This window comes from Centrocercus urophasianus, unplaced genomic scaffold, assembly GCF_019232065.1.
Source record: "Centrocercus urophasianus isolate 14NV4802_14NV808 unplaced genomic scaffold, USGS_Curo_1.0 seq_13, whole genome shotgun sequence".
Lineage (NCBI taxonomy): Eukaryota > Metazoa > Chordata > Aves > Galliformes > Phasianidae > Centrocercus > Centrocercus urophasianus.
Genome location: NW_024884475.1, coordinates 20,829,027 through 20,854,046, shown reverse-complemented (window position 1 = coordinate 20,854,046; position 25,020 = coordinate 20,829,027). Strand labels below are relative to the sequence as shown.

Genomic DNA, 25,020 nt, shown 5'->3' with positions numbered 1-25,020 from the left:
TTACTATCATAGTTCAGTCAGTACTTTTTCCTCTTAATTTCTGAGTACTACTGAAATCTGGTAAGAAATGTGGAATTATTCATTTCCTCCTGAGACATTCCAAGATATTCTGTTTGGCAGACTCTGAGACTCTTTGAAACATTAACGAAGTTATTTCCAAAAGTGCATAAAATAAAATAGCCAAATACATTTGAAGGAGCTTGCAACTGATGCATGACAAAAGAGCTAAATTAGAAATTAGTTCTTCACTATTACTCTTCCAGACTTGCCTTAAAGCCAATTCCAGAGCTTCCTTTAACATTAACCATCAGAATGTAGACTTAGGATTTCAGCATATTATATCTCACTTGTGTGTTCACAAAATACCATGACCTAAATAGTGCTAACTTTATTAATTTCTTACAGATGATTTTTCTTTTTTAGCATTCCCTAAATAAAAATACTGGGGCATGTCTGTTGTTGAATGCTGAGAACCTGGGCTTTTGTCTTTACAGATCAGTGCTATTAAGATCATCTCTATCTTTCTCTCAGTGATACAGAGCTTGTTCCTATACTGTGCTCCCAAAGGTGCACACCACAAACTAGCAAATAAGCTGTAGGCTTCCTAGGATTCTAGTACACTCAACTCTAGCTATTCCACTGTTAGTGCTGAGATTCTTAACCTCCATAGGAATGTGCAGAGTGACCTTTTTGATAACCTTTCAAAGCGTTCTCAAGATACATGCTCCAGAGGAGGGAAAGAATAATTTGAAAAGGGTAAGCATGAAGACATAAAATTTAATTTGGAAAAATAAAAAAACATCAAGCTAAGTTTTTTCTCAAGACCTTATCACAAAACTTTCCTGTTCTTTTTCATGGGAGATGTTAAACAGTTTAAATATAAGAGGTTTACCCACTTCCCCTCTAATGACTGATGTATAGAATTTTATAGCTAAGGATATCTTATTTTGTTTAAAACAGATTGTAAGCACAGAGGAACAGCAACGTTTTCTACTGATCAAGGGAAAAGTGGTTGCAGACTTGACATAAGAACCATTTCTGCTACTAAAGTTCATCTATTTCCTGGTAGGTAATATAAAATGAAATAAAAAGCTAACACATCTTGAAACATGGAGAGTTCAAGAAATGCTTTTGAGTCTTTCCTGCCAAGGGATGCCTCTGTTTTGTTTCAGAGTTACCCTGATCCTATAAAAAATTGATCTGGCTTATGTTATGGAAACATTTATATCAGAAATAAATAATTCTCACAGTGAGTCTGTACAATGACATATAATATGTTGGAATGCTTCTGTCAGTCTTCCAAATGTTTTGCATTAATGACTGTTCTTCTTTGTTGTTGCTGTTGTTTTTAATACTTCAATTTAGTTTTTAGTCATGTTGTGTGCCATATTTAAAGTCTTGCAGCCAAGTACTTTGTTAGTGTATGGAAACTGTACACAAATGTAGGCAATCATATGCATGCTGTATGTATTTATGACTCAACAAAATCAACTACTAAAGGATGGGATGGACAAAGATAGCAGTGAAGGCCCAGAGAATGTCTCTGCTGGCACTTAGCAGCTCAGTGCTAGAGAAAAATCCCAACAAAGTAAAATTTAATAGCTTCAGATCAGTATTAAAACATGGTCTTCTGAGAGTATAGTGTGTTTAGCACAGATAAATTAAGGGGCATGGCTAACCTCAAGGTTTTAGTTGCAGAAATTAGAATTTATTATTAAATTTGTGTGAGGGTAAATTAGCAAATATGGCTCTGTTACTGATATTGCAGGAAAAGTCATATGCTGCAATAACTTCAATCAATTCTGGTTCCACAAAGGGAGCTCTGTCTTTTCAAAGATAAACATAAACATAAAGAATAATAGCTTTGAACGAATTCAAGACAAGAACAGCTACAGAGCCAGCAAATGAAATAAATGGCTTTAAATTTGTCTAGGCTTGGGTACCTCGCTGTTTGTATTGTCAATTCTTGAAGAATTAGAGAAGAAGCAATTTCCCTCTACAACTCAGTAACTCATGGCATTTCAATTTTACCTAGAAAAGAGCGAATAGCTCCCTGTCTGTCTGAACTCTCCTGGGAGTACAATTTATACTCCTTAGTTTTAGAGCACAAGCTACCTCTAAGATATATTTATGAGCTCATTATTTTCATCCCCCAGGAAAGGGATTATCTCCCTGACATCTTTTGTCTTTAGTAGCTTCACCATACCTGTTTTATTAGCACAATGTCATCTTTAGTGCTGAATATCCAAAGGCATTTTTGATTATGAAATTTTATGGAAATTCAAATGTAGTTTTATTGTACTGAAGAGAACAGGAATCCCATATTGGTTTGTTGTTCTTACTTCCACATTCCTCCTGCTTCAATCTATACATTTAACTCAGAATGATGCTTAGTTGTATAGACTGAAACAATTGGCTTTATTCTAATCAGATATTCATTGATTTCACACACTATGATTCTACTGAATCCAGACAATTTTCCAATTTATACAACTTAAAGTAGAATCAGAACCAGATGGAAAGTATTTACTTCATTTTACCTCCAGGATTTGCAACTGTGATAGTCGGTTATAAATTGTGATAGGTTACTTATTTGACAGTCCTTGATAGTACTTAATTTATCATTAGTATGTAGCTTGAAGTCTAGAAGCATAACACTGAGATTCACTGAAGACACTACAAACCTCCTGGAAACACCATAATGAAAATAAACAACTCTGTATTACAAGGGGGTGGGAAGGTATCTCATGGATGAAAAGATGTTAGATACTTCTCAAAGCATTCAGAGTTCAGAAAAGGATAAGGAAAGACAAAGAAGGAAACTCATACTTTAAGAATGATTTCTTAAGGAGGCAAAGTAAATTAGTGGCTTAGCATTAACGTGTTACTACAAATAGATAATTCACAGCTCGTATCTAAAACTGTTATTGCCACTGTGCACCATCCAGCCCAGTGGCAAGGAGGGAAGATCTACAGTATATTCTCTATGGTGGGACTGAAATGATAACTTTCTGACTTAAGAAAATCATGGTATTTTAAAGGAACTGGCACATACAGCGATGTTAGGGAAGCTTTAGTGTGTTCTTCTGATCATGAATGTAGATTGTACCGTGACTGTTCTGTTAAGCTAAAAAAAGTACATATAGAGTGGTACATGTTATCTAGACTTTGGATCTGTCATTATGTTTTCATAAAACATTTCCTTGCATGGTTTAAACTGATAATGCAGTTTCCCTTTATTCAGCTGCAACAGCAAAGGATGCTTTTTTGTTCAGTGCAAGAAGTTCTTTAAATGCCTGACCTATATTTCCAGACATGGAACATTTTCATACTGGATAGAATTTGACGGTGGTAGTTCAAAGTATAGATAAAAAAAATCAATTTCTTGCTTTGTGTTCATGACAGAGAATCTTAGGGAGATTCCCACATCAGAGGCTTTTATTTCAAGACTTCCTTTTTTTTCCAAATTGGAGAGGCAGTAGAAGAGGTTTTGGAACAGCTTACTAAATTAATAACAGCAATTATGAGAACTAGGTAGTATTCCCCAAGGTGTTCTAGAAGACCTCAGAAACTGCTAAATTGTCACGTGTGGCTCAGTGCTTAAATCGCCTCGATTCCAACAAAATGGAAGATAGCTGTACTTGTGCTGCTTGTATACCTTTTCCTTAACCCACTTTTGCCAAACTACTTAAATACCTTTTCCACTATTAGCAACTCATTAAATATTGCTGTTCTCGTATAGCTGTATCCTAAAAAGGAATTTAAGCCTGGGGGCATGGCACATAACTACCTGTGTGTGTATGAACTATATACTACACTGTTAAAAAAAAAAAAAAAGGAAAAAAAGGAAAAGAAACAGAGAAAGAAAAAAAGAAAATAGTTGCATAAGAAATACAGATTGCATAAATAAGAGGTTTAATACCTAGGAGTGAATCTGCCTAGCAGATTCGTATTGGAAGTTTCATTAATGTAAGTATGTGGGTTATAAGCTACAGTGTGAGTACATAGAAGTTCAGCTCTATAAATTCCAGATCTCATTTTTCCAGCATTAAAAAATCACATTCGATTTTGTCCTATTTTGAATGCAGCATAAGGTCTAATGGAAAAAATCCTCTTCCCACTTCTGTTCTAGAAGAGTAGTGTACAGAAAGGGAACCATATTGCTAATATCATCATATTAGCACTCTACAGTCTTTGTGAGCTATCTTAGTTCAGACATAACGCCTGCCACATTGCTGAAATTGTCTTCTCTCATTTTCAGCAACACTCCATTGGCTCACAAAGTCATACTTTGGCTCATTACATTCTGGTATACAAATACAGGATTCCCTGACTCACTCTCTGAGTCTGCTACAGTAATGCAAAGTTAATTCCAATGTATGTTTTCTTCTGATTATATTATGAAACTCCTGGCTTTTAGCCATGCCAAGTTAATTCATGTGCATAGTTCATTCGCCAAAACAGATTTTGAACTTATCTCAGTCACAGTACTGAGTATTCCAAAGACTGTACTTATTGAAGTAGTAACATTTTTAATTGATATTTCATTAGCCTGTGAGTTACAACATGCATTTGTATGTTCGCATCTGTGCTACTTATCTGAAATCTTAGAGTTACAAGTTTTCTCTAGTGAAAATGAATGTAGCCCAGAGTCAGTAAATGCACACAGCACTTGGCTACTCCATGGTTTGCTGAGTTACTGTTAGTAAAGACCAGCATCCATGTTTTGGCCTCAATTCCCAGCAGCAATGGAAATACCTCCTGAAGGCTAGCAGCCATTCATAACACAACAGCAAGAGCAGAAGCCACCCCAGCCATACCTGGGGGTCAGGCTGGGGCACATGGCCAGCAGTTCACATGACTTTTGTTGCTGAGGAGGTGTTTTGTGTTTCTCCTAGGGGAACAGTGGTCAACTTGAACAAAGGCCACCGGCAAGGTGATACAGAGCTCAGTTGCTGCAGTCTTAGCATAAAATGTAACACTTAAAACTATCCAGTGAAGCAAGTACATCAACATTTATATCTACATTTCAAATGGAAAAGTAATTTTTAAAAAGCCCAAAGTATGCCAATCAGAAGTAAAAAAATAAAAATAAAAGATAACGCATCAGTAAGTCTGAGTGCGTGGCTCTTTGCTCAGGCTAAGAGAAAAGGAAAAGCAGAAAAACAGATTAAATGCTGCAAGCAAAGAGAAATAGTTGCAGATCTCAGGTACAGAAATTTTGGAGTCTCCAGGAACATAAGAAGTGGGGTGGCTTGTTTAAAACATATGCTATAGAATGCTAAAAAAGCCACTAAGCAATTGAATGGTAGTTTTATAACTCATCCTTAAAGAAGAATGATGCAGGATCACAGTGACAACCAGGATTTGGAGAATAAAAAAACCTCAGAGTTTCAGGGCTGCTGTTGTCTTCTGGACTGTTTGCATTTTGTGACATCCATACCATCTGATATAAGCATGCTTTGCAACTATAATTTGCATGAAAGAAACAATTAGGTAAATTTCCCAGCAGTCACTTGAATTCCTACATTGCATTCCATGCTATCATATTAAAATAATGGTTCCCAGCCTACAAGATTAAAGGAAATGTGCCATATTCTGCCATCTCTCCGAGGGACTGCTGCAACTTCAGGCTAGTTGACAGGTTGGAAGTAGAAGCAATGCCTGGCTCAGTAGTGCCAGGGCTGCAATCCCACTGAATTCAGATTCAGTCCTTGTATTCTGCGATACATTTTCTTTTTAGCATGAGGACAGGCAGGATACAGCTTCTACTGTATTAAGTAGATGCAAAGCCAAGACAGGAGAGATTTGTTTAATCTTGGCCAATTGAGGCAATCACATATTTGATTCTGATCCTTCCCAGTTAGTTCCTGACATAGCTGTTGTCCTTGCCATTGTAACTTAGATGAATAATGCTGGAAGAAGCAAAGCTTATCATGATGTTTAATACTAAACACAAACTTGCTAATTTCAAAGATGCAACATCTCCAGAGGAAAAAAAAAAATGTGAAAGTTAATTACCATTTGGGGTCTTCTGCTGTTTCAGAAAGGAGAATAAAATCAAGGGACAGGTAATTTTAACGAGCTTTTATAGCTCTTGTATGCTTTCAGTAGGGTGCTTTTAAATGATTGGTCTTTTATTTCTCTGTTCTATTTGCATGCATGCAGAACAGTGCTGCACTTAGGCTCTGAAAGAAATATAAGCCCACATTCTCTTCCAGGGTTCAGCCTGAGGGTGAAATGAGATCAGTTTTTAAAATTTGCCCTAGGTTTATTTTAGCTTTATTTTTCATATACAGTTTCTTAATTACCAAGATCCAAACTTCACTTGACATTGGTCAGTAGATACAGTAAGTGAAGAAGAGATGAAGCTAAACTTATATTACAGTACATTCTCTTGTTATAAACACAACAGAAACCCACTTGTAAGTTTACTGAAGTCATGAATTGTAAGAGACAGGGTGAACCTGAAGTTAAAATATTTTGGGTTCTACTTCTTCTGTAGCTCTTTGAAAAATGCATTATTGCATCAATAACTCTGACTTCGTTAGCCTGGCAATACTATTTCACTCTTTCTTTACCTGTACTCCAGTAAGATACTGTATCAGCATCCTTGTTGGCAGTGTGCTAAAGGCATCACTGCATCACTCCCTGTTTCTGAGGTGCACGATGCCATCTCTTTTAACCACCATATGACACCTAGATACTCTCCTTGTGCATATGACAAGTTACCTGAAACCACATCAGATGTTCCTGAGTGACAATCTGGGCTGTCCTCATATTAAAATGAATTGGAAAGTTTACATTCTAAATTTGTTTCTTCTCAACCAGCCAATGACAGGCTTTTGTATTTGAGGAGCATTACAGTTGGTATTACAGCTAGAAAGATTGCCATGGTGAAAATGGGAAAAGAAACAAACAGGAAAGGAATGCTCGCCTGTATCCAAAGATCTAGGTTACCAGGAAAGTCTCCACAGAGAAGAGATCTCTAGAAAGAAACCCTTTCCTAGGGGCAGTCAGCCCTTAAATGGGGTCTAGGAGAGATGAAGCCAGGCACCACCTGTGACTTCTGCTCACACAGCTGAATCACCTTCACCTGTGCTTTCAGGGCTGACCCAGTCCTTTCCTCAGGTGGTCAATCAGTGGTTCAGGCCGTGACTCAACAGTTCCCATACAGGGAGACTTCTAGTTAAACCCAAATTTGCATGTATTTTCACTACTAGTAAACTTTTCACGAGCAATTTAGTTGCCTACCTCCCAGCTGCTTTCCATAAAGACTTCAGATCAGCCTGCTGTAGTCTAAATAGCATGCAGAAGTGAAATACCAGAACATATTTAATACTTGCAGGACTTCCAGACATACATTTGTATCTCTGGACACTGAAATCCTATTGAAAAATTGGTTATGCACATCTGTCTTGTAATCAGATAGTTCTCAATGATTTTCAGACTTGCGTATTCAAACACTCTGCTGATGTATTTGCTGTTTAACAATGTGAGTTAAAAATATTTTAACTTTTAACAGCGAAGGCCAACGAGCAACCAATTCCACTTACTGCACGTAAGATACTGCCCATAATTCCTGAACAAGAACACTGTCATCTGAGTACATCAAGTATTGAATGTACGTAAGTACCTTACAATGCTCAAATTTTTCTGTTTGCCTTGTATTTTTAGAATTAGTATTAAGCAAACACAGACTCACAGAATCACAGAATCATAGAGGCTGGAAGGGACCTCTGGAAATCATGTAGTTCAACCCCCTGCTAAAGCAGGCTCCCTGCAGTAGGTTGCACAGGAAAACATTCAGGTGGACTTTGAATGTCTCTAGAGAACAAGACTCCACAACCTCTCTGGACAGCCTCATCCAGTGCTGTCATCCCCACAGTAAATAAGTTATTTCTGATGTTTGTATGGAACTTTCTGTGTTACAGATTGTGCCCGTTACCCCTTGTTCTGTCACTGGGCACCACTGAAATGATCCTGGCCTCATTAACTTTGAATCCTGCCCTTTAGATATTTATAAGCATTGATAAGAACCCCTCTCAGTCTCCTTTTCTCCAGGCTGAACAGTCCCAGGTCTCTCAGACTTTCCTCGTAAGAGAGATGCTCCAAGGCTCCTCATTATTTTTGTGGACCTTCACTGGACTCTCTCCAGATCCCTATCCTTAAATCCTTAAACAGTACTCCATATGTGGCGCTATCTGCTCAAAAAAACTTCTTACTTCATCTAGCCAAATATATGAGATGACTAACAGGAAAATGTGTTTTGCGGGAGCTAGATGGCAAGAAAACAAAATCAAGTTTCCTTCTGGTACCAAGAGTTATCTATAAACTAATCTGTTAGCCTTTTAAGTGCTGTGTGCCTCTGAAAGCAGCAGTGCTAATTCTGACACTATTTTTCTGGTATAGAACACTGAATCCTAGACATCAGCAATTTGCTGATATTTGTTTCTGACAAGGGCAGAGGAGAGGAGCAGTTTTCAAATAATTTCTGGAAATAAGCACATGTTTGAAATGATAACATTCACAAAACAAAATAAATTACTTGTTCTGTCATTACAGCAGTTGGAATAAGTGACAAGAAGTTGGTTTCAGCTTGGAACCAAAACTAGTATACTATTTCTAACTTTCTCTGGCTGTTGTATTCTCTTAAGTGTTTCAGGAAGTCAAGATTATTGGAAAAAGTCTGAAAAAAAAGTGCAGTAAAAATATATGTCTTCCTGACAATACTTGTAATGCCTAGAAACAGATTACTCAAATAAATAATACAAAAACAGAATCAGAGAATCACAGAATCACAGACTCAGAGAATTGTAGGGGTTGGAAGGGACCTCCAGAGATCATCGAGTCCAACCCCCCTGCCAAAGCAGGTTCCCTACACCAGGTCGCACAGGTAGGCATCCAGGCAGGTCTTGAATATCTCCAGAGAAGGAGACTCCACCACCTCCCTGGGCAGCCTGTTCCAGTGCTCCGTCACCTCACCGTAAAGAAGTTCTTGCGCACATTTGTGCAGAACTTCCTATGCTGCAGTTTCTGGCCCTTTCCCCTTGTCCTGTCTCCACTCACCATTGAAAAGAGTCCAGCCTTGCCATTCTGCCTCCCACACCATCTACAGACTAACGTCAATTTTATAAATAGGGTTATGGCTATTTACATAGATTTATGTTACTTTTCATGGTGACTTTTTTAGGTTAAAAGTGTAAGAAGTTCTTCTTTATGCGTATTTAAATTGCATGATGTATTTTCAAAAACGAATCATACTATCTTTTTCATCTATTAAAAAAATTGATGTATGCTTTGTTTTTTTGTGCTTCATATGGAATCATAAGCAGCAAAGCTGTGCACTAATGGCAGATTTTAAAAAGCAATTTGGAACAGCAATGCTGGCAAATAATAACTGAGCAAGATTCTTTGTTTTTCTTCTGAAAGAGATTAGCTGTGTTATGGGGCAGCATATTATCACAAAACTGCAGGCAATTTTTAAGTTGTTCCCATCCATAGATCTTATGAGACCTTACAAGGATGGAAAATTGACATTGTTACTGTTCTAAAATGAGGCTGCCAAGAGACAGAGAAAGATAACATGACTTGAAAAGTCAGAGAGGTGGTGGATGTCCCATCCTTGGAAACATTCAAGGTCAGGCTGGATGGGGCTCTGAGCAACTTTTTTGAGCTGTTCATTGCAGGGGAGTTGGACTAGATAACATATAAGAGTCCTTTCCAACTCAAATGATTTTATGCTTTTATAACAGGTGAGAGATTTCTCAGATTACTCAAGTTCATCTGTTTGCCACTTGGATGTCATGAGTTTTCTTAGGCTCTCATCAGCTTGTATGTAGGGCCCCTTCTTCCTCTCTGCAGGAGATCCAACCACTTCAGCATTAGACTTTCTATTGGGTTCACAAAACTTCATATTCTAGAAACAAAATGTTGTGGTCCCTTCCCATGAAAATTTAATGTCTGTGTTCCTGGAGATGAAGTAATCTTTCAGATTGATCTGCTGGTACCCCTTTTGCTTTTATTATCTTATATATTCTGTATTGTAGAATAGAAAGTAGGAATGGAACAGCTTTGTAGATGTTCTAATCAGAACTCTGTGAGATCGTATGAGATTCAGGACAGTTTTGATTGAAGTAATGTCTTTGATTAATATCTGAGACTGTCACTGAAAGAAAAAGATTAGGTGTCTTGAGAAACACCAAATAAGCTTGTTTCAGTGCTGTGCTGCATCAAAACAGTCTTGTTTTCGTGGTCATAACACAGTCTTCCCTCAGAAGGACTGCTCGCATCCAGGTGAAGTGAATGCAGTATGTGGGATAAATACTCAGAACATGATTATTTAATGTTATGTGACATTGGATGGAAAGATTATTTAAGAGTGTGGCTGGAGAAGGACTTGCTTGTGCCTGAAGAAACAAGAATTAGATCTGCATCTTGTCTTCCATTGCAACTGGATTTTGAATAACATTTCTCACAGGAATAGTCTCAAAGCTTAAGAAAAGCACTATCTGTTTTAGTCTTGCTTCAATTCCTGCAAAGAAATGCTTCCTCCTTCAACCAAAAATGCAGCTCATTACTACTTATGTTTGTGGGTGGCTCAGTAGCTAACAACATTGGAGTTACAGCTTGCAGGAAATTTTGCTGGCTGGAAGTGCATCTGGTTTCTTTGGATGTGAAAGGAGGCTGTGATCTACTTCTCTCATGAGTGCTAGGGTCATCGTCATTAAGTCTGTAGCGCTTTGGTCTTTGGTGGCAAAGACTAGTTTGCTCAACAAGAAAGAGCTGGCTGCATTAAAGTACTGCACACGAACACCTAAGTACTGAGATTGAAAAACAATATGATTATTAAATTCAAAGAACTGACAAAGCTTTTCACAGATGTGATCAACTTGATAAAATCTGATTGGTTTGTTTGTTTGACAAGAAGGGTAGGGTGGAGTATCAGAAGCCCCTTGATCAAAGAACATCAGCTTTCTATCCCATTCTCAGTTGGTTCCCCAAAACACATGGATTGCAAATCACAAATTCAGGAACTTGGAGTCAAGCCAGTAGTGAGGAAGGGTTCTAACCTGAGATAAAAATCTGCCAGAGCTCCACTGGTTGTAGTGCTCACAGCTGTCCTTCTCCAGATCTGACTTCAGTCCTATTGTAAAAATTACTACAGTGCCTGCCCTGGATCTCTGAGACCAGTTGGTAACTCAAGAGCCATGAGTTGTGTTCCTAAAGCTAACGTGTGCCAATTCCCCTGCATGCACATAAGCTTTTAAATCACTTGTGTTTTACACTTCTAAATCTTGGCAGCCCAGGCTGTTGGGTGAGCTCTCAGTTTGGCCAAGGCACCTTCTCTGAGGTTGCACACTTTGTGGAGGAACATATTTGAAAATAACTCAGCTGCTGAGATGTTTTTCAAGCAAACCACTTTTCTTTGAGTGATGCTTTTTCTGGATTCCACATAGCTGAATCTGCTTGTAGCAAACATCAACTACAGCACAGTGTTTATCTGTTTTTTCTGTAATGACATTAGCTACACAGTAAGCGCAACAGAAGCTGTAAGGAGCAGGAAATAAGTAGTCTTCATTTTGTTCGTTAAGATTTCAGAAAGAAATAAATCTCATTTTTAACAAACAACATTGCATTCTGTGTCCATCATTTTTAAGGTGTGAAATATGAGAGGACTTTTCGTAGCATCCTAAGTCTTAGTACTCTTGAGAGCTCTGAAATGAAGGTTTGATAAGATTCATTTTTTAATCCATCTATTTCACTGCTTTTAAATCTTCCCGGGAAGGACATGATTTAAAATGTTGTGGGGACAGGAGAAGATCTCTCTGTTAGCTATGTTAAACTTTGTCCCCAACATGCTCTACTCCTCATGACAACGTACTAAATCAAAGTAAGTAAAATATGGGTGATTTCTTTCTGAATGCTTAACAAAATGAAGTCTGGCAGTGTGGTGGTTACCAATGGACAGGAAGTAATTGGGACTATGCATATCTCTAAGCATACACATACCAACAGGCACAGAAGAAAATATTCAGCTGATAGAACTCTCAACAACTTCTGCATCCATATACCTTTGACAAAGGAGAATCTTTTCAGTCTAGGTAACTTGAATATCTCTGTATGTTTTCAAGAAAACTATTATTATCACATTTAGTGCTGAAGTTAAGAATCCTTCTCTATTTCTGCCGTCTTTCATTAAACCACCAATAGCAACTGTCCTGAAAAAAATGAATGAATGAAGTTTCTCAGGTGCTGTAAGACAGTTCTCTGTTTATATGTGACAGTTGTAGATGTATTTCCTAACTGCTGTCAAATGGTGACATAAGAATTACTGCAGAGTTCAAGGCTGTTGTTTATTTGGTTAGAAAGCACGAGCATTTTATTCAGGGCAAACGTTTCAATTAGGAGGCTTTTCAGGGACAGGATGCTAGAATAAAGCCCTGGAGACCCAACTTCTTTTTCAGTTTCTTCTGGTGAGTCTTCATTACTAATTGCACTGTGACAAGAAATGTTTGCTCCCAGCTAAAACTAGGAGGTTGTGTTGTGTTTTTAACTTATGAAGCACTACTTGCATCAACTTGTACTCTTAATGAACCCTACTGGCATCAACTATTATTTTTAGCAGCTCTAAAATGCTATGAGATGTTTATCTGGGTCTGTTGCTTGTTTTTTTTTAAATCTGAGGTGTCAGCAATGAATATTCTTTTCTGTGATAAAGGAAAAGATAGAAACAAGAAGGTGCAATCCAGGAGAGCAGATTAGAAGGAGACAAGACTAAATTGATATATTAAAGCTAGACTTCCTTTACTTAAAAAATTCAGCATGACAAACCATAAGGAATCTAACATTTCTGAATGCACCTGATTCAATGACAGTTCCCTAAAACAAGGTAGGGAAAAGAATTATTGCAGTAAGAATTAAAAGTGAACAAATAAGAGTCAATTCACTGTGCTCATTAAAACAGCCCTATATATGGTGACCAGCCTATCTAAAGGTATTAGAACATTCAGCAAGGTGGTTTTGTTGATGGTTGGCCTGGAATCACTGTTATGCAAGGAAGGCTTTAGCTACACTTGTTCTTTGAGGCTGAAGCAAGCATCCATCCCTTGGTAGTGGTCTGTCCTCCCCAAAGCAGACTGCTTCAGGGCTCACTGGCCTCTCCAGTGCCACAGTCACACTTCCACCTTGCACTGATGAGAGCAGAGTAACAACCTCATGTGTATGGTTTGAAAAGTATTGTGAGCCCACTCACAATTTTTGTCCTCTGCCTTTTTAAAGGGAAGCAGTGTTGTATTCTCTGTCTCAAAAGGAGCATTAAAGGATTTCACAGCTGACTAAGGACAGAACAGTGTTCTGCCTTATTAGGGGAAATTAGAGGGAGATGCTGAACTGACAGTTCTTGTTTGAAGTGCTGTCATTTTATGAGGGAAGGGGAAGAGAAAAGGAAGGAGGGGGGAGAGAAAGAGGGAAGGAAGGAGTGGGGAGGAGGAAAGAAGAAAGGAGTGAGGGAGGGAGAGAAGGAAGAGAAGAAAGTAGAGAGGAAGAAAGGAGGAAAAGGAAAGAAAGAAAGAACAGGAAAAACAGGAAGAAAATGGAGGGAAGAAGGGAGAAAGAGAAAACTGTCTTTCAGTCAACTGTCGTGGACATTTATTATTATTTTTTAAGTGTCCAGTGTCATGCTCTGGGCTGTCTTTAGATCAGGTTCACACAATTTGGTCATTGTTACCCTAAGCACTTTATTTACTGCATCCGTCTCTTTGACAGTCAGTGCCCCAAAGGACCAGATGAAATAATCTTACTGTCCTGCCTCCCATTAATTCTCTTAGTAAAAGTGGTTGATGTGTCAAAGGCTGCATAATAGCTAATGAAAGTTCCGCATCAGCAATTGCCAACAATTTTAGTGTGCTTCCTTTTGCCATCAGCACTTTCATCTCTCTTTATAGAAAGCTTTCAGATCCTTGAATACGTAAAGCGCTTCACATCTCTGTATTTCTGAGTGACAGATAGCTGTGTAGTTAAGCAAGAGAAGTTGGTCTCCCAGTGAATGTATAATTTAAGGCAAAATCTTATCTTCAGGTGAAATGAATTATAAAATTGGAACATAAGGTAGATGACAGGTAACTGACAGGGAGGATGCACAGGGGAGGAACATATATGGCTAGAAAGATGAAAAGCACATTTACAGAAAATAAAAGAAGTTGATGTATCCTTTTCATCTCAGCAGTCCGAAAGCATGTGGACATGTCACCTCCCATGCAGCGCAAGAGATCAGCAAGTAAGCTCGCATGAGACAATTTGACTCCTACCCAGCGACATTCAGATTGGCATCACTGCCGTCATTTCCTAAGGATATCTCCTTTCCTAGCAATGCAGAAATTCAGCTGTACAGAGTCCAGTGTAATACCACACTAACATCTAATGTGCTGGTCTATTTAGGACATTACCTGCGTTTGGGCCCAGGCCCCTTCTGCCTTCCCAAAGAGATATTCAAATATCTTCATTGCAGAATTTAGTAGCACAGATAATATAACTAAAAATAGTTTTGCTTTTCGGGGCCCTGGGCAGCCTGATCTGGTGGGTGGCAGCCCTGCCCATGGCAGAGCTTTGGAAGTGGATAGTTTTTAACTATCCCTTCCAGTCCAAACCATTCTATGATTCCTTGATTTTCCTTAAGTGATTGTGACTTCACATAAATGTTCTCAGATCTAAAAGAGCCCCTTGTTGTATGTTTTCAAGCAAGGCACCCACACAAACAACAGAAGACACTAATTATGCAGTGGAAACAGTGAAACTGCTCAAAACATTCTAGTAGAGGAAGCACAGAGCAAGGGTGCTTGGAAGCAAGAGTGAGATCAGTTAGGCTCTTTTTGAAAACTGTATTTGTAAAGAACAATAGGTGTGATTTCAAATTGATGAGATCCTTCTAGATTTTTTGAAAAGCATCATTTGAGTGCTCAGAAGTGCTAAGTGTCTGCTGATGAGAGCCATAATAAAATTGGATGTGATGATGCTGAGTTCAGCCACATCTGGATTTTCCAGTTGGCCATTCTTGGAACATGAAATTTTATTTATGTATTATGCTTTCATGAATTCCCATAGATAGCAATGAAAAAAGAATTATGCCCATATGCAGTTCTAAATTCATTTGAGGACTACATAAAGTTACTTGATCTGAAATTAAATTATTATTTTTTTAAGTATCACAAAAGATAATTCTCCTACTGTTTCTGCTCTTTTAATAGATTCAAATCTTTATTATTCATTTAAATTAAAACTTCTTTTAGAAAGAAAAAGCTCACAGAATCAGACTGCTGAGCGCATTCCAGGGTACTTGGCATGATTATTGGTCTCAGCTTAAAGTGCACACTGTTTCCAAGATAGACATTTGAAAGTTTTTGAAGGGAAGCAGTCCTGCATGCTTGCAGAACTGGACTGTAACAGGCACTGTACAGTCTGTTTGAAACCTCTGTTCCATTAGATGGCATCAATTTTTGATGCATTGTATCCTGCCTACACATTTGCTAGATTGCTTCAGCAGCTGCTGCCTCCAGTATGATTTCACAGCCAAAGAAACACTTCTTATCCTAGTTCTCACAGCATAAAGGAAAAGAGAGACAGATGTTATTCAGCCCTCAGCTACATGAACTACCAGAATGGGTGACAAGCTGCATTTGCTTTTTCACTCAGTGGAGAGTAAGTACTAAAGAAATGCAGCACTTTTTTTCCCAAGCACTTTTTAGTTTCCTGAAAACTAAAACTGAGCTTGATTTGGATCTGGGCATTTTCACATCTTGTCTCTGCATCGCATGCATCTTCAGGAGCTGCAGTCCAGCTTTCAAAGACTCACTGATGATTACTATACATATACAAATATACTACGTGAAATGAAATTGGGCACAGGTCTGCAAGTTTTCATAAGGATGATTTAACTTCTGGCTGAGCAGCACTAAGTCAGAATTACTTAATTAACTTCTGAACACTCTGCAGCAGGTGGATCAGTTCACAAAGAGACATCCAGGAGTTGGCACTGAGAGTCTGTGGTATTTAGGCAGTTATTACACAGAACACTCCTCATCTTGCTGCCAGGAGAGGAGATGAAATAACTGAACAAGTTCCACTCTCAAGGAGACGATCATCACCTACCTTTAAAAGAGAGTTCCATAGTGAACTGTATGAAGACTGCAGAAGCCCAATTTGAAGTACTTTACATCTGGCTCACTGAGCTGGGTGTACGTGGCCAGTGCTCTCCCATGCAGCTTCTCTCTGCCTACTGGATGCTTTTAGACAGCCCCATGCTGCCAACGATCCCTGAAAATGAAGGCCTGTGGTTCTTTCTGGAGTTCCTCTACCCAAGGACCAGGTACCTGAACCATCATTCTATTGATAGGTGTCTTTTGTAGCTCTTTACCTCCAATCTGGTGTATATCCTCTGTGTAAATAACTGCTTGGTTAGATTTTTTTTTTTTTCTTTGCCTTTCTTTTCCTTCTGTAATAGAGGAAAATTAATCACTGTAAATGTGAAAGAAATGTAGCATTGTGAAGGCCACTGCATTGACATTTAAGAAAGTACTGCTTTTTAACCTCCTCTTATTTCTGATATTAATGTTTTTTTTCATTTCAGGTGGTACCATATGAAATACAATTTCTATTGCATGAAAGAAAGAAACAATACACCACAGAAGACAGCATCTCTATTTCCAGTTTGGGAGCTCTGTTATCCATCTTTTTAGGAGAATGCCAGCTGTGCAGTTTAGTTGAGAAACTTCATTTTATCTAACAGAACTACTTGATATTAAGAAAATATGAATAATGGACGAACACACTTTGCTTTAGAATCAACTTCAGCAGTAAATTATGGATTCCCCTCTATTTTCTGTTTGTTCAAGATTTATGCTTAATCATAAGGTCCTGAAATAATCCATGCAATAATTTATTTTTCTAACTGGGAGGAAATTTATATTCTGCATAGAATGAAATACTGATAAAAGATAGAAATCAACCTATGTTTTCATGAAATGAGTATAGTTTTCAGCTTTTTTAAATCTCTAGGTGACTGAGATGCATAAGAAAAATCATTTTTGGCTGTTGAGGAAGATGGCCAACAGAATACAGAAGGAGAGAGTTCTGCAGTACATTTTAATTTCTGCAGCAAACTAGGAAGACTTTCATAAATTCTGCAACATCTCAGGGGATAAAGAAAAAAAGCGTGGAAAATTTGTACGTTTGGCTTAAATCCACTAAATCATTATTACTGTTTTATTTTATAAGCCATTAAGATGCCAAATGGGTTTTGTACTTTTTGAAAAATTGCATTTCTATTTTTTGGATTAGCTTAGGTCATTAGCATTCAAACTCATTATCTCCTGGAACTTTTCCTTACTTTCCATTTATTACTGCTCCTCTGAGCATAATGGAGCTGTTTGGGCTGAGCAGGGTCCCAAAGTCATTCGGCTCTAACACGTTATTTGTGCGTATAATCTAACCATAAATTAGTAGGCAGAGACAGAAATTGCAGAGCTAGGGCTTCAGACTCCCTTGTGCTAAATCCATCAGAATGAACAGATTGTAAACTGCCCGCTGCAAATATGATATGCAGCAATTTAGCGTCACGTTATTACTTCATAACCTCCATCCCTTACATTTATATAGCTTTTCCCTCCTGAAGCTTTCTGAAATTGCTTCTCCAGCCACTGCACTGCATGATGCAGTTCAGATTTAATAGGAATAGTTGTGAACATTAGCTTCAGAATAATTTGAGCCCATATGGGTTTTTTTAAGTTTAGTTGTGCAAAACTGTAGCATTTGTTTCTGTTGTTTGTTACCATCTTGTAAAAAAAAGTCAAAGAAAAATACTGACTTTGTTGATGTAGGGGCTTTTCAGTTTCATTGCTTATCTATGCTAATAACTTAAAGCTTTTCAGAAATTGATTTTTTAATGCGGTCTATAAAATAAACCTCTTTTTTTCCCCCCCTTTCTGTGGAACCGCTACTTCCAGATGGAAGGGAAATACCTATCGAAAGTCACTGTAGAATTGCTAAGGCCATTTGAGTCAGTTTTTGAATGCTTCAGATGATGGCACTATCTATCACTCTTCCCCTTCAGTAATCCTGGGATTTTGGTGGTAGAGATAGCCCTGCTCCTTGTGACCTCAATTTAATTTCCTTTCTCCTGTAATTTATTTCTTCTCTCTCTTGTTGTTGTTGTTGTTGCCTATAGCCTCCTCCTCTTTTTCTCCTTGGAGGGAGGAATTGTGACTTTATTACCCACAGTTATCCAACAGCTTTCTAAGTGTTTTACTACTTTGAAAGTTTGCATCTCCTGAGTTACCACTGTGAGACACCAAGAACAAGAAAAAGCTTTTAATCTCTCTCTTGAGTAGAGCTTACCTTGTTTTGCAGGTAGGATCCAAACTGTAGGAAAGCAGAGGCTCTTCTCTCAGTCTCTCACAGGACACATGCCCCAGGCACATTGGCTCTCTCTTGATCTCACCCCAGTTTACTGATGCTTCACTTCCAAACCAGAAGCAATCATGTAGGAGCGGGCTCATGAGTGCCAAGGTGGATTATCAGCTCACTTGAGCTGCTGGTAGTGCTCTCTCTAATACAGCTGAGGAGACCATTGGCCAACCCAACTTGCTCTCTTCCAAGGCTTCTTGGTCCCTGTTGGAGAGCTGCTTCCCAGTCAGTCTGTCTGCTGGAGTGGAGACAGTTCTTCCATGTCACCCACAAAGAAGCATGATTCAAGGGTGCGTCTATACAAGCTCCCTTGATTTCCTCTCCTGGATAGGAAGGTCATGCTGTTAAAAGTTGCCTTTTCATGAGGGTCTTCCTGCTCATTACTCTTTTTCACTTCTGTATTTGAAAAGAAAAAGCTTTTCTAGGTTTTGAGAGTGTTGTGAGAATGAATGTTTTTGCCATGGAGGCCATCTATGTATGGCATGAAAACAACCAGGAGCAGCTCTGTAGCCAGACTCATTCCTGAACCTTGAGGAAGCATCTCATTTATTCAGGGCAACCTGGTTCCTGCTGGTGATGGAGCTGGCACAGGCATAGTGCAGGCTGCTGGGTAGGGGCAAGGTTAAGGTGTCCCCCTGAAGGAATCACTCCTTTGACTGTTTCCTGAACCTGTTCAATTCCACTGAAGGAAGAAGGAGGGGGCTAAAAAGCAACTGATTTGCTCAGTCATCTTAACCCCGTCGTCATCCTGAGTTTTTTGGAAACTGAACATGTGAAGAGAAGAAGGATGTCTTGGTGCAGCCTCTCAGGCACAAGGTGAGGGATAGGAGGAAGAACCTCAGAAGCTGGTGGGGGAAGTAGGTGTGGAGGTGAGGTGGAGCAGAATGAACAAAAATGACAGAAAGGCAGAGCTGATGGCATACAGGAATGTGTGAAATAGTCATGGGGTGAGAGGGAGAACTGATGAGGGGACTGAAGGAAAGATGCTCTATCACCTTAAGAATAAGAATAGTAAAGGCTGCTGATACAGTGAGATAAGCCAGGGCAGTAAGAATAACAGTTTTACAAGTCTAGTGAATGGCTTGAGAGTCATTTAAAGGTGTGTAAAAGTTGTTCGATTTACCCAGCATTCTGGCTTTCATTTAAGTGACACTGTCTGACTCCAGATCTGGCACCTTTTGCTGAATGCCTTTCAGCTTCACCCCTTTAGCACAGAAGAGGAATAGCTTACATTTGTTTGAGTAATGCCTTCACCCCTTCCTCTTTGCAGCAGCAGCAAATTCAGTTCACTAAGAATTACAATGAGGCCTTGCTACAGACTTTTTAGACTCTTTTGCCCATTATTGTACTATTAAAGAAGAAATATTCTTTCACTCATTTGAAAGGCAAAATGAATAGCTGGTGCTCTTTCTTGAGTCTATTAGAGCATCTATCCAAAAGACAGTAAAGAGAAGCTGTGAAAAGGAGATCAAAGTGGGTAGGCTATTAAGTTCTTAGCAGATCTGTGCTCAGAGACTTTTGGGGTACAGCTGATAAAGGGAGAATGAGCACTGCATACCTAGCACAATCAAATTAACTGTCTTCTTTCCTTTCAGCTTCACTGCCTTTAATGTTCTTGTCTTTGCCTTACTTCCTTCAACTCCACACAGATTTTTCCTTTACTTCAGAAGTGCTGTTATTCCAGTTCTGCTGGAACTAATCAGATGTCATCTCCTGTTTATTTTGAACAATGCTGAAGAATTCTTTGACTCTTTTCTCTAGTACAACCTTGAAAATTATCTCTGTTTTCAGACAGTATGCCCTTTTTTGCCTTTAAAAAATATCTTTCCTCTTCCATCTGTTTAATACAGGTCAATTTTTGAGATTTTATTGTCTTTTTTTTTTTTTTTTAATGCAAAACAGCAGACCATCAGCAATACAATTCTATAAGCACAGCATTGTGAGTGCTGAGGTTGGTATCTGAGCATAGAAAACGTACAGGCTGCACAATAAAGCAGCTGTTCATATTTTCATATTCTCAGCAACAAAGGTTGACCTGAAACAGAAAAAAATGCGTCAAGTCCAGAGGGCTTTCCAGTCAGACTATGAATCTCAAAGTAGGTCAGACTGGCTGAGGGTGTCACTTTAAGCCTTGCTCTCAGATGGTTTTTAAAAGAACTCAGGAAAGTAGTTTTCCACTCTTTACATTCTTTTGAGACTAACAGAAAGGACAGGGCTGTCATTTGAGATAGAAGCAGAATGTCTCGAAGATAATCCTATGAGCAGGGTGACTGCTTGTGTGCTGAAAACCACTTCTCTGATTCCAAAAAAAAAAAGGGGGGGAGGGATGAAAATCTGTATTTGTCACTCAAAATATTGTGGGGTTTCAGACTCATTCAGATCACTGTGAATTCTGACCAGTGGGTGACACTGGAGACATTAAAAAGATGTCAAGTTGTAATAAGTGTAATTTTGTATATAGAGGCATATTTTAGAGAATGATATTAAGGGCTTCAGTGGGTGATCTAAGCAACGTGAAAGAAGTAGAAGAGACAGTTCTTTGGTGTGGCTGTCTGAAGCAATGGATGCTGGAGTGTAGGAGCAAATCACGGGGAAGAGATGTTTACACATGAACAGACTACACCCAGTAGTTCAACAAATGCCAGAGCACACTCACTGTTCCGACTAGGAAAAAGGTGAAAGAAGGAAGAATTTCCCATGAAAGTTTATGGCAACGTCTGTCTTTGTCAGGCTCTCAATAAAATCCCCTCAGTCAATCCAAAGGTACATCACAAAATCAGAAATACTTCACTCAGTACACTTCTCATCATGTTATTCTTTATAACACTTTTTGGAACGCTGTCCCAGTTCTGTGTCTCAAATGATTTGACTGATGGAAATATACAAGCCAATGTAAATAAAATATTCTGGTTACATATATGTAGTGCTTTCTAATAAAATAGTATTTGCCTAAAATTGATTTAAAGATTCAGCATTACAGTTCTCTTGGGATAAATCTGAGGTCACATGGAGTATTTCTAAGTTTGTACTGTGCCCTGTTCCTGTTCCTATCCTGTATGGATGTGAGCACTCAATGCTACACGTTATTTTTATAATTCCTTTTACTTCAGGGCAAAGAACTTTATTCAGTACATACATAATTTAAGCAAGACAGCGAAACCTCTCACAAGGAATAGCTCAGACAAGCAATCTTTGTCTTAAGAATGTCCCTCAACCATTTAAACATTATCCCCTGAGGCTTCTAATACAGTATTGTTCAGCCCCCGCTAAAAAGCACCACTATTAGTTATCACATTTTTCTGGCAGGCTTAACACTATATATTCTGCACTGTATTTCAGAGGAAAACAAAAGCTCCATAAGGAAAAGTAACTAAAATCATTTCTATCAGAAAACATTAACTCAGTACAGGAGCTGTATAAAAGAGCTATTGGTACATCCCTTGGACGATTCCCTGGGCAGTAATACTGTGCTTACAGGTACCTGCCACAGAGCTCTATTCCAAGAGCAGCAGCAAGGCTTCCTGACAAAAGATTATGATTGAGTTAAAGTAAGAGTAAGTCCAAGTTGTAATGATTGAGAGCTGAAAACACCAGGCTTTCCCGACAGTCTTTGTTTGAAAAATAAACAAGTTTTTAACCAGATCTCACATTCTGCTTGCCAGCACAGAACAGGAAAAAATGCTTTACACAAAAGAACTTTTTACAAGTTTCTTGCTGTTTTAATTGGTGTCCAGATATTTAGAACTGCAAACTGCTCATGGTCAAGTACATGGAGAAAGCATGTGGTCTTCAGTAATCCACACTGAGGAGTTGATCTGGGCCCATGTGTATACAGGAGTCACTCCTGTCACATACATGCATGCGTGTTTCTTCCAGCAACCAGACAGTACTGCCATAGAGGAGAATGTTTATTCCTCCCAAAGTGCAGAGGCCAGAGAAACATCGAGTTAAAAAAAATCTCATTTGAAAACACAAATCCAGAAATAAAGCAAAGTCAGATGGAAGCAGCACAAATACCGTGGTTGGAGGAAGCTGTATCCTACCTCAGGCTGCTGAGTCTGCTCACCAGTTACATTTTCCAGTGTCCTTTCTTTTTTTTTTTAAAAAAAAAAAAACACATTGTAGTGAAGTCAGCTGTTCAGTATGGCATAAGTACCAATAAATGTCAAACTTTCTTTCCCTTTCCGGCTGCCAATGGGTTTGCTTGCTTTTTGCTCCCGGAACTTTTTAAAGCACATTCTATGCAAGTGGATTTGAAGGCTGTACACTTTCTACTTTCCCAGAAAGCTGTTTTAAAATTACAGAGCGGCAGAAAATACATTTTGCATAACAAACTGACTGCGGGGATGGTGAAAACTTCATCCTCCCCTACAGTCACAATGCAGATCAGGGCCAACAGCGTAAGACAAACAAACCTTCCTGTCATCTCTTCTGTGGACTCACCATAGGCAAAGCAGATACATGGTTTCTTCTTTCTAACAAACAGGAAATTACTACTTCTGTTCCATTATTTTTACAACGTATGAACTATGCAGCTATGATTAAACATATTCAGATGTTAGCTACAATTAAAAAATATTTCAATACAATTCATGAGTGTATTGGGAGGAAAAAAAAAACACAGCTGTGAGAAATGTAATAAAAATCCAGGAGAACAGGCTACATAAAATATTGGAAGGGTCTTCCTGTCTTTGGAGGTAAACTGGGCTAAAGAGACACTGAGGTTCACAGCTCAGGATTTTAAGCTAAGAGCGTGTGAAGTTATCACAGCTGTTAGCGTTATTCTGCAGCATTCCTGCTGCTCAGCTGCACTGTCAAGCTACTGCCTCAAAAAAAGGGTGACTGTTCCAACATACCCACAGCAATTGCCTCACCACCTCTCTTCACAACTTCACTGTTGTGCCCCAAAACGATACTTCTGACTCATCAGTGTTTGTAACTCCTTTTGGTAAAAAGGTTCATAACATTTAAGCACCAAATTAGAACCCCAAATGGTAACCTGGTAACACATCTGACAGGAGATTATTTTGGAGGGTGTTTCATAAACTGCTGTCAATTAATTAAAAGGTAAAATTTCTGCCTCACCCCCATTTCTTATTAGTATAATTCTGTATGCATCCTCCAGAATTTTAACTCAGCAAAGTTAGTGCCTATTACTGTGCAACTCCTTGAACACAAAGTGTTATGTAAGTGGTGAGATTATACGAGGTTATCCTTTACTACTGTAAATAATATTTAACAAGCGCAACACTATGGTAATTTGTTCATATTGACTTAATATTAAACTTAAATACTGAAAGCACCTTTTGAAATACACATTTTTAACTGACAGGAAGCAAGCAAAGGAAATTATCATTTGGGTTGAATTGTTTTAAAGAACTTTGCATTCTAATTTGCTTCGTATGTTGTGTACAAACGCAAGGGTCAACATTTGGAATCTGTTTTTATGTCAATACCAATAAATCATTAATCCAATTTAAACTAATGCAAAGGGTATATACTCTGATGGAAAAGAAATAACTCCCTTTCCTAACTGTTTCTGAAGTCTAAAAGTCTGAAAGAGTTTTAAGATGTTGCTTGATATTGCATGTGCAAAACCACATTGTGTGCCTTTGAAGACTCTTGGAGGCCAGACATCTTCCATACCACCTCTTCCATCCACACGCATGAAAGGGATTAGGTCTGTGGTCTCTGTTAAGCCCAGAAGTGACAACTGCTAGGAGACCATCACTCTCGTGCTTTCAAACTGGTCTGGATATGTGAAATTTGCAGCACTGGAAGCAACAGCTGGAAAGCATCCTGAATATAAGTAGTACTGTTGCAGCCCTAACGGGGAGAGAAAGTGAGGTTCATCAGTTTACTTGTCATGTATATCAGGAATTACACTGTGGTTTTAGAATAAAGTGTCCTTGTTAGATCTGCATCATGCATTATTAGCATATGTATTCCCACAGGATTTTAGAATCTGTAGATAACAAAACTGATGCATTGCAATGGCTTACAGTAAATAAGCATGGCCTGTATTGCTACATAAAAATCTGATTTCCCCTCAGTTTGAACTCCTGGAGAGTTTTGTTTGTAATGTGAGTAGAATAACATGGTATTTTATTCAGAAGTGGATCTGACTTTTTAAATACAAATCAACTATTCCTTCCATCAAATGAACTAATTTTAAATTTGGTATAGGTGGAAGAGTGTCACTGAAATTATAATGATTAATTATATTATTAAATACACCACTTAGTATTTACAGAATTTCTAAACAGTGAACAGCACAGCAGCTTGTAATACTTAATGAACTCAGGCAGGACTAATAGGTGTTTCTATATAAATAATGAGGTTATAGAAGTACAAAACAGCTTGTTCCGCTATTCTGGTATATCCCAGACATTGCAAGTCCTAGAGCATATAAAGATGTGTCAGCTGCAACAGCAAATTTACCCTATAACATAAGGAATCTCTAGTAATCTTTAATAGTTTTATTCATTTTTTCCTTAAAGATACTGAATTATGCAAAATTGCTTATTTTAAAACAGCCTTTTTGTTATTTTTAAAAAGAAC

General features: G+C 38.4%; 2 protein-coding genes across 11 annotated transcripts in view; one reads left to right on the top strand and one right to left on the bottom strand.

The window, feature by feature from the left end:
• TMEM156 (transmembrane protein 156) overlaps nucleotides 1-21,374 on the top strand; it is a 31,244-nt gene extending 9,870 nt beyond the window's left edge. Inside the window, exons 5-8 of one of the 6 annotated variants that reach the window (XR_006167593.1) lie at nucleotides 961-1,065; nucleotides 7,526-7,624; nucleotides 15,991-16,363; nucleotides 16,625-16,687. Coding sequence is in view for 5 of the 6 variants with exons in the window: in XM_042811584.1 (XP_042667518.1) it covers nucleotides 961-1,065; nucleotides 7,526-7,628; nucleotides 16,625-16,733 (317 nt within the window). In the remaining variant the exon portion in view is untranslated. Of the gene's footprint in view, nucleotides 1-960; nucleotides 1,066-7,525; nucleotides 7,629-9,755; nucleotides 13,422-15,990 lie in introns of those variants that run through there. The other 5 variants (XM_042811584.1, XM_042811587.1, XM_042811586.1 and 2 more) reach the window with 5 other exon arrangements.
• Nucleotides 21,375-22,152: 778 nt separating this feature from the next.
• Nucleotides 22,153-25,020, bottom strand: part of FAM114A1 (family with sequence similarity 114 member A1) — a 31,983-nt gene continuing 29,115 nt past the window's right edge. For all 5 annotated transcript variants that reach the window (XM_042811579.1, XM_042811580.1, XM_042811581.1 and 2 more), the window contains one exon: nucleotides 22,153-24,285. In XM_042811579.1, the coding sequence (XP_042667513.1) occupies nucleotides 24,187-24,285 (99 nt within the window). In that variant the 3' untranslated portion in view covers nucleotides 22,153-24,186. The remainder of the gene's footprint in view (nucleotides 24,286-25,020) is intronic.